The sequence below is a fragment of the Leiobunum rupestre genome, chromosome 4 (assembly GCF_980474605.1).
Source record: "Leiobunum rupestre chromosome 4, qqLeiRupe1.1.hap1, whole genome shotgun sequence".
Classification (NCBI taxonomy): domain Eukaryota; kingdom Metazoa; phylum Arthropoda; class Arachnida; order Opiliones; family Sclerosomatidae; genus Leiobunum; species Leiobunum rupestre.
The window spans coordinates 11,509,563-11,519,548 of NC_143387.1; the positions used below are offsets into that span (position 1 = coordinate 11,509,563).

General features: G+C 36.1%; 1 protein-coding gene across 1 annotated transcript; it reads left to right on the forward strand.

Annotated features, from left to right (window-relative positions):
• Positions 1-736: 736 nt before the first annotated feature.
• On the forward strand, positions 737-7,786 carry LOC149946397 (ornithine decarboxylase 2-like). The gene is made up of 9 exons (XM_090170726.1): positions 737-848; positions 1,984-2,098; positions 2,551-2,627; positions 3,163-3,317; positions 3,687-3,824; positions 4,616-4,781; positions 5,639-5,786; positions 6,985-7,067; positions 7,520-7,786. The coding sequence occupies exons 1-9, from the start codon at positions 798-800 to the stop codon at positions 7,784-7,786; spliced, it is 1,200 nt and encodes a 399-aa protein (XP_090026852.1). The 5' UTR covers positions 737-797.
• The last annotated feature ends 2,200 nt before the right edge of the window (positions 7,787-9,986 follow it).

Genomic DNA, 9,986 nt, shown 5'->3' on the forward strand with positions numbered 1-9,986 from the left:
GAAAAAGTTTAATTCCACAACCCACGCTCGCACTATTGTGGTATTGAAATTTAAAACAAATTCAATAATTATAATGATAATTACTAATAATAAAATAAATAAATTGAATATTAAAACTGTACATCTCCAAATATTTGACCTTGAAATCGGGACTTCTGTTCTCATTGCGAGGCCAAGTTGAATGCTCCTGTTTTGTTCACCTGCCCTTCACAATTGAGGTGTTATCTTCTAAGTATAGCCTTGCGGGTAGCATAGCTTCTAGCAACATTAGTTTGTGTTCTCACGGTGGTTAAGCAGGGCTTCCAGGAGGTCATTACGCAACCCGTACATAATCTGTAAGCAATTTGAACAATGGAATTTACGAAGTTGAACTTAAAATGAATGCAATGATTCTTAAACGTTTTCTAGTGCCCCCAATCTATATCTATGACTATTTTGAGAATTGATTTTAATCAGTCACGAGACAGCAAAATGAAGAAACTGACGCTCCCCAGATTTTCCGCTCCGATTATCATTATCAATCCCAAAAAGAAAGCTATCTCAAATAGTACAAACACGCGCTCTATTTTCTAACTACTCTTAAATGTCTTATATATACACAACGTCTAGCGGTGTTGTGTTAGAAATCTTAAAATCCTTCCTGGAAGCCGTTAAAATTTAACTTAACTCTGAAGCATTCGGCTTTTGTACGCTATCTTCCTGTAAATCGACTGGTTTCCGTTTTATCCAAAGTAATATAAGAGCTAAGTTGGTTGAAGTGTTTCTCTTCCTTTCAAGGTGCAACTTCCGTTTGAAAAATGGCAACCAGGAATGATCGATTTGACGACCAACGTCTTGAAGCGATCCAAGTAATGTAATTTTAATAAATAAGACGGCTTATAAATTCAAATCCTTTAAACAAATAATAATTGGTGAAAAAATTATAAAAAATCTTCACCAAGCTGCCGCATTTAGTTTTTGACCGTGTGCTCAGGTTCTACTTAGCTGCAAAAGTATAACTTTTGAAACTAACTTAAAAAAAGACCTTGATAGGTTGCGCGTATGCACTGTGGCGGCGGAGCTTGTTGGTACCAGGGGACATTGAACTCCCCAATTTGATTGGGTGGGTGTGAGAAATGTATTTGTACCTACACAAAATCTTATGGTTCTTTTTGGTGAAAAGGAAATTTAATAAGGCAAAAACCACCATGTACACTGGAAAGAGCATGAAGAGTCCGGTTTGAGGGGTTGAACAGTTTTTGTAGGTAAAGACCGTCGTCGATTATATTTTCGCAGTAGCGGTATTATATAAAACGAGACGCTAAAATTCGAAATGTTACTGAGTAGCCTATCCTAAGCTAAATTTTCTAATTAGTTTGTACGAGCTATAGAAACAACTAGTTTTCATTATGATTTCAAGCCGAAATAGTATTCGAATAAATTAAACTATTTGCTGTGCTAAATATGAATTTGTCTCAGTTCATGTGAAATCGACTAATATGGTCGCTACTACCTCCTCGATTTTTACATAGTTTCCAGAAAGATAACTATATAAAAATAATAAGTGATAACAAATCAGAAATGTATCTAAAGGGGCAATCTTCATGCGTAGTCTGACATTTGACCTATCACCTTGAACAACAGGCGTGGCAGCTAGTGAGACAGAGTAATCAGGAGATCCTTGTTCTTTAATACATATTCTTAAAATAAGATCTAAGAGTTCGTAGTAGAAGTTTCCACTTTTCCCTACAAATTTTTATTTCTACCAAAACCGAAATTTACTCTTAAAGCTGGAAACACTGTTTTTTTCCATCGTTTACACAATCGTCACATTAAATTCGAATAATTATATGCATGATGTAAGTTAATGCATTTCAGTTACTTTACGTTACGTAATATTATTCCTTAGGAATTTCATTTTTACGAGAACGTTTGGTTATTAACTTTGTTATATCTCCGTTTCGCTTTACAATGTGGAGTCGTACAATAACTATATTTTCACAGTGCCTTTATGACGTGCAGAGTAATGACGAACCATTCTGCCTCGTTGATCTTCAGAAGCTGACCGATCGTTTCAAATTGTGGAAACAGTATTTGCCGGACGTAGAATGCTGTTATGGTAAAAAGTCAAAATTACTCCGATTTATTTCTAAATTGATATCTGTTTTGTAAAAAATAGAATTTCCAAGGTGTACTTTTGATAACAAACCATTAAGCAGCGCCGAAATAGGTGGGGACGCCAAATATTTGACCCCTTTTGCGAGCATCCTAGCTAGTAGCAACAGCAATGTAATCAGGTGTAGAAAACGTGGGTAGTAAGGAAAAATCAGCAGAAATGACGGAAAAATTGTGGGAAATAAATGGAAATGATGTAATCAAATATAACACATTTTAACGAGTGTCTCGAACATGTACTTCACTTGCTACAAAATCACTGTGATATCATTGTCGAAAAAGAAACAAACCCTTTTATCCTTATGAGGAAAATAAGTTTTTGATAATGGAAGTAACGTTGTACGGTCTTTAAGGTTTGATTCCTAGAATGAATGTATTTGTATTTGTGTCTTCCAGCTGTCAAGGCAAATGGACACGCGGAAGTCATTAAGCACTTACGCTGTCTCGGAGGGAACTTTGACTGCTCCAGTCAGGTACGACAATCTATTCTGAAGACGATTTTTCGCGTAGTAATAACTATTTGACGATATAGAGCAAGGGGTAAAAAAATTTAAAATGATACATAGAGACTCCCATTAAAATATCTTAAAAAAGAGTGTAAACGTCACTCTCCACACCATCTCAAAACGACATCTGAATTGGTCACGAATTACCCGGGCGACATTTGGAGGCTACAGAATAAGCCACTCGGACTCATTCTAGAATTTTTTGCGCTTCGAAACTTCCCATTTCAGTGATTAATTGAAAAAGTAATAATCGTAATCATTATCATCTAGGCACCAACTTAAGCCCAAGTCATCTAGCGACTTATAAAGCCTTTAAATAGGGGCCCGGTTACAATCGTAGGAGGGTGGGTGGTAGCAAGCCAAAAGCTCCCTACACTAACTTTTACCGTTAACCTCGATCAGTTTTTAGTGCAGACGGGCTCTGCAAATTTTCCAAATTAATCACACCATTTTGACCTATTTCTTTTACTCCATCCACTTTATTCATTCATTTCCTTCACAGAAAGAAATTGAGTTGGCAATTAATGTGGGAGCCTCACCAAAAGACATCTTGTTCTCGGCCCCCCAAAAATTCCCGAGTCACATAACAGGCGCCGACAAGCTGGGAGTGAAAATGATGGTTTTCGATTGCGAGGAAGAACTCGTGAAGATGTCAAAGTATTGTGTTGGAAAACCAAGGTTATTATTCTATTTAATATATATTAGATTTTCTAAAGAAATATACTTTCGGTTTACTAACGTTACTGTTCTTCCTGGTAGCACACGCCTAAATACTTCACTTCAGCAATAAGGTTCACGCGTGCGCAGAGACCAAAGCGCTAACTACTATCAGAAAAGAGAAAGGCTTAAAATGTACATTTTATTTTCGTTCTTACAAAACGTAAATAGAAAATCTACTTTTCGAAAACAACCGTAGTTTTCGCCCTATAAATACTGAAGCAGCATTATGAAATCTTTTCTACTTATTATAACTAGCAGGAAAAGTTTGTAAAGAATTTTACTCTCATAAATTTTGTATTTTTTTAGATGCATTGTCCGCCTGTTGGCACCAGTTGTATCCAGCAATTATCCCAATTTAGGTTCCAAATTTGGATGCTCCGAAAGAGAAGCTCTGCGTCTCGTCGCTGTTTGCTCCAGCCTGGGACTCGATTTGCACGGCATCAGGTACATGACCACGAGAAATGAGTTCAAATTGAACACGTTATTTGTACCCAAAATTTAAAAAAAAACGCTAAAAGGTAGAAAAGTCCATGAGGAAAAGAGTGCAAAAAATGCTGAACCCTAATAAATTTTAAGTTATGAAAAAAGTTACGAAATATTCGGATCAATAGATCTTTGATAATAAGACCGATAAAAATAAATTAAAATAGCCATCATTTCCAGCGGTAGCCCAGTTTCGCCCTTATTGGAACTCGTCAGTACCGCACAGGCCGCTGGCGTGCGACTTACTAAAACGAAAACAGGAGCTAACCCTAAAAATTAAAATTTTTAAAACGCATTGCTAGCAACGGAAAACCAAATATTGGGATATTGTTAGAGAATTAATTGTATTAATGAATGCATTAGTGTCCAAAGGTGGTTTTCGTACATCCCAAAATTTTAAGCTGTGTGTTTTGCTTTGGAACCTCACCCTAGATTTAAAAAACGCAAAAGGCACCACAAATATCAAAGAGGACAAATATGAATGTTTCAAATTTTTACATGTTTCGTTTTTAAGAGATTTTAAAAGCACATTCCAAAAGACAGCGTAATAAACTAATCCCCCAAATAAGTCTGAAGAAAGTGAACTGAGGAAGAAATTATTTCGCGTAGTAGAGTCGTTTTCCATTAGTGAAAGTTATCAAAACTTAGTCACGATTGGCCTAGAGAAGATCAAATGTTTCTTCCCATACGAAACTGAACAAATTTTGATGTTAAAAGTAAGGAAATTTCAAATAGCTCATTTAATTTAATAGTTTCCACGTGGGCCATTGCACCAAATCGCCAGAGCCTTTCAGAGCGGCCATTCAGAGTTCCAGGAAGGTATTCGACGAGGCCAGAAGACTAGGACATTCCATGGAGGTCTTGGACATTGGAGGAGGATTCCCGGGACCCGAGGGCTCCGAGGATTTGTTCATTCAGGTCAGAAACCCATAGACCATGACCATTTCCAATAGCTAACCATTAGAGATCCATTAGGAATCTGAATTTCGTATATAATCTTCTTATCATTTGCCAAGTTTTTCTATTGAGATCGTTCTTTTATAGTTATATCAAAATTGAACCCGAGAAAAGCATAAAATAGTTAAAAGAAGCTCAATTAGCTTCAACCTATTGTACAGACTTGGATTTCTATTGACAGCCGCGACGAGCTTTTCGAGGGTTAACTAGTACTCCCGCTTCCATCGCCCATCTTTATTTTTACAAGTTATTTACCAGAACGTATCAGAAAAATTGAGTTATCTCTTTTTTCCCAAATAAGGTCAAGTTTTTATTCGCCACTTAGCGGCTCTGTTTCTTAACAGATTGGTCGCATGAGAAATTGAGAATGCCATAATTTTGATAGCTAATGAATGTAGTTCGCTTTTTTCGGGGCTATTGTAAGGCAAAACAAAATTTCCAAATCCTTATTCAATGACGCTCTACAGTTACTCATAACTATTGCTACAATATTTATCTAATTATTAAGTACAATGATTGATTAATTTATAGTTATCAAAACCGACCCTAAATTCTTACCTGTAAACGAGCAAAATTATAATATTTTGTGTTTCCCAGAGCGTTTAAAGGTATAACATCTACAATGGATCATAAAACAAGTGCTCAGCCAATGAGCTTTCCCTATTTACTTTTGAATTTTGCCAAAAAAACATTGTTTGCGAGCCAACTTCAAATATCATTTGAGGTGCCATTCGAGTCAATAACGCCTTGTTTAGTTAAATTGTCTTAACTAAAAGGGGACACGTTAAGCGTTTCAAAACATTTTGTTTTTGTTCTAGATGGCCGAAACTATCCGTACCACACTGAGAGAGACGTATCCGTCAAACGTAAGAGTGATAGGAGAACCTGGACTGTTCTTAGTGTGCAACATGATTTCCATTTACGCCAAAGTGATTGGTGTGCGGAAAAGAACCCTCAAGAATCAAGGTTGGAATTTGACACTAACGCAAAAAAGTATTTGACGTCATGCCTCAGTGACCTATGATGTCGGATGCTTTCTTTTCTGTAAAAAAATTGAATACCTGTAGATGGCGATGCGATTATTGGTAGTTGCTTATTGGCACACGTTTTGAATCGCTCAGTATAGTAGAATTATAGTAACACCCATTACATATTTTAGTTAAAAACATAAATAAACTTTCTTTCTATGTTTTCAAAAAAATTATTTTTCGTTAAAATAAATTAGGCATTAAGATGTCGAGATCAAAAAATTGTTCAATTATTTTAAAAAATGCCAATTTAAAATGAGTTGCTTGCTAAGGTCTAAAGCTAAACGCGTTAATAAGTAGGAAATGCAAAGCAATCTCGGTTGCAATATCAATTTGGGAAATTTATGAAAACTGAGTATTAATCTATGCTAAAGCCGCATTCACACCTGCGAACGTTGACCGTTCTGTGTGCAAGCGTTCCAGATCGCTTCGGCTGCACCACCTCACTGGGCAGTTCGGCAGCGATTCGTTACGTCATAACGTTGGCTTTCGCGTACCACGTAACCACCCACCAAATAGATGGATGTATCTATTTTGAATTAGCCTTTTAAATAAAATAGATCCATCTAGGGCCCAACGCGTGAGGTTCACTTTGCTGCTTGATTTTTGTCTGCTAAGGAAACGCTTTGTTTTTAAAACGGAAAATCATCTGCTTAGGGCTTTGTAAACTCGTGTTTGACATCATTTTGCAAAGTGTACTGGAAATAGAATGTGTGACAAAACGTTTTCCAAACGCTACTGAATCGCTGCAGAACATTTTCGAGATTACATGTGAACGAGCTTTGATCATTTGTGCAATTAATTTTCATCGACTATCCATCATGTAGAAAATTAGTTTTTCCCAACTTCTCGATTAAAGTAGGCTGAAATAATATTCGTATATTAGTTTAAAATTTAAAAGAACGCCTTTTTGGTCACCCTTGTTCTAGTGTTTACAATCCTTCAAAAAAGCAAGCGAGTGGCAGAAATATGAATGATTGATTTTGAAGACCAAGTACCTGCGTTGATATTCTCTTCAAGTGTATCAAACGAATAAACTTTTTATTTTATAAAAATATTCCAATTCATTTTGATTTTCGATGCCTTCAAATTGCTTTGCTTGATTTGGTTTAAAACTGTTTCGTTAATCGTTTCAGATGTGTTTCTGAACTGTGGCATTTTTAGTGGCGCTCCTAAACCATTGTTCGATCACTACGGACCCGAAATAAACGTTATCAAGGTTAGTGTGGCATATTTAATAAAACTTACGTTTTCCATTTACCCTCTCGAGATCACGCCATTTGAGAAAGAAACATAATATGTACCTAAAATTCGAGTGCTTTATTCCAAAACTGAAATGGAACACGCCAAGAATTTCGTCTGAGCAGACCGAACACGTTGGAACACGCGAAACAATTATTTTCGGGGATAAAATCTCTAAGCGTTTGAAATAGGTACATGTAAATGAAAAACATGGAAATTGATCGGAGTAAATCAAACACGCAAATTAAACAGGAAATGTTGATCTCGAGGGCTCCTGAACAGTAAATGGAAAACCCTAATACTCGACAGCAATTGTCTGTCTCATAATTTTAGGAAATTTTCCAATGTCCTCGTGTCTCCATGTCCTCTAAAATTCACACTGAGTACGGATTTATGCCTTTTAGATGATCTTATCATTTAACTTTTAAGGATAAAGATGAAATAATGGAAGATTGGCAACCAATGCTGAAGAAGACAGTCGTTTGGGGTCCGACGTGCGACCCACATGACAGGTTGACCGATCTGATGCTACCGGAACTGAAAGAGGGAGACAAAATGGAAATCACCAACGCTGGAGCTTACACGATCAATCGATTAACCCCGGAGTTTTCCGGATTTCCCATTCCAAAATTGTACTTTGTCAACGGATTTTCTGACGTAACGGACTACCCTAGTTCAGTTAAACGTTTCTACTAATAAAAAATAGTAACTGCTTTAGAATAAATATTGTCGCATTTAAACTTCACACGACTTCTCTTTTGTTTTTGTTCAAGCTAAGTGTATGAGCTTTTGTTTTTAGTTCTGACCCTTCCGCAGGTAACACATTCTGAAGGCTTGGCAACAATGCCACAGCCCAGCAGAACTCGATTAAATAAATTAAAGATATTACAATAATTTCGTGAGTCTAATTCGTTTGTGCTTAAAGCAAATCCTGTGTGTAAAAGTAACACAATCGTGCTTATCAATTAAATTATTTTCGTATGTATTAATTTTTATTGCTTAAATACTTTATTCCTATGTAAGAGCATTGAATTTCATACATTGAACAAATATCTTTTTTTAGGACATATTTTTCTTTAGGCACGTACATGGCGTCTATCGAATATTTAAAATCTCGAATAGTTTGACCAAATTAGGGCCCCAATGTGTATAGCAATCGATATATTGGTTTATATTTGTGAACTCAGCGGTTGCCGAGAAATCAAGGGCTCCAAATTACAGACCCCCGAGGGCCCAAACGGGTATCACGCCTGAAAGAGTTTTTCATATCCCATTCATGGACGTATAGTTCATATTTGTCGCCTCAGTGGTCAATGAGAAATCAAAGGCCACAAGTTAGGGGACCATGAGGGCCCCAATGAGTATTGTGATAGAAAATCGCCCAAAATCACTAAAATGGGCAAATTGCCAACTTCCGGGGCCCCAATCTCACAAATGTTAACAATGAGGGCTTGAAATTTCCAATCGATTGACGTATAATGTGTCTTTGTACCTCTAACGTACCACGAGAAATCGTGCGAACACCGGCGGCGGACACAATACGGGAAACTAATACACAAATCCCTAGGGATTGTGTAAAAACCGTGAAAAGGTCTACCATTTCCTTGAAGACCAATTGGTCCGATTTACTCGTTAAGTATTGTCATTAGGGAATCACTCCTGGTATCGAAATATATTAAAATAATTTTAGGGTATTTAAATGTAATTTCCCCACCCTCTCTGCCGATGTATTTTGGTGATTGGAACCTTTAATCGTAACAAAAGCGACATATGACCTAAAAGTGTGTCAGTACGATATAATGTTTAATGAGAGCTTGTCGCGAGGTAAAAAGAGGGAGTGGGAGAGGGGGTTAAAAATACGACAAAGGTAGAGTGGACCCACTTTTGTTAATCCATTTTTTCGCACCATGGCCCCAACTCTCCCAACCAATGTTTAGAAGGGTGAATGACACATCGATCGATTGGAAATAACATGTTTTTAATACCCCAAGATTAATTTTGATGAGCATTGACCCAGAACATTAAACATAGTTCGATAGAGTCCAGATATCACGTTCAAACTTGCTGTAAAGGTGTTACCATGTTCAATAATTTCCACTCAAATCTTTTTCCATATCATCATTTTTCTGACAACGCTATTTGGCATTCTGTAGCTTGACTCCTTGAGGAATAATACCTGTAATAGCTAACGCAAATGGTTATTTCCCCTTCTCTGACTAAACTTTATTTTTAGGTTAATTTCAGGTTTGCAGATCTACTTTCTACAAGAGTTCTAAATCATCTGATCAATTCTCATGATTCATGAAACAATGTTTCTCATACGGCAAAGATATATGGTCAATTTTCTTATTAATTATATTTAGGGCAAACAAAACAGGAAAAGTTTTAAAACATGAACGAGTGATACCTTTTTCTGAAGAACAGGTACGAAGTAACACCTTTTACGAAAAACTAAATACTTCTTTACGGATCGCAAATTGAAATGCCAAAAGTTCCAATAATGCATAACAAACCCTTTGGGTCAAAACCAAATGAAGTGAGTGGTTCAGTGCGCCGGGAAATAACATTATAGAAAAATGTAACCATTAAAATTCAAATAGGTCAATTATCTATTTTACTATTCTGAGTAATCACAGCCTGAAATATACAATGCTTGAACAATTAAAGAATATATCTTATTTAAATTCCCACATTTATTTTTTTATTCATAAATATATATATATATATATATATATATATATATATATATATATATATATATATATATATATATATAGGAATAGCATTTGTATTGATGTCCTAAGCGGGGCTTATTTTGCTTTATGGTTAATCCAACCCTGAGAATAATAAACTTCAAAATCTTTAATTTAAGGTTTTTTTAACTGCTTTTCGATTT

Coding starts and splice junctions, on each gene's coding strand:
- LOC149946397 (XM_090170726.1), top strand. CDS start 798: ATGGCAACCAGGAATGATCGATTTGACGACCAACGTCTTGAAGCGATC. Junction 5,787..6,984: donor AAGAACCCTCAAGAATCAAG/GTTGGAATTTGA, acceptor TAATCGTTTCAG/ATGTGTTTCTGAACTGTGGC. Junction 7,068..7,519: donor CCGAAATAAACGTTATCAAG/GTTAGTGTGGCA, acceptor TTAACTTTTAAG/GATAAAGATGAAATAATGGA.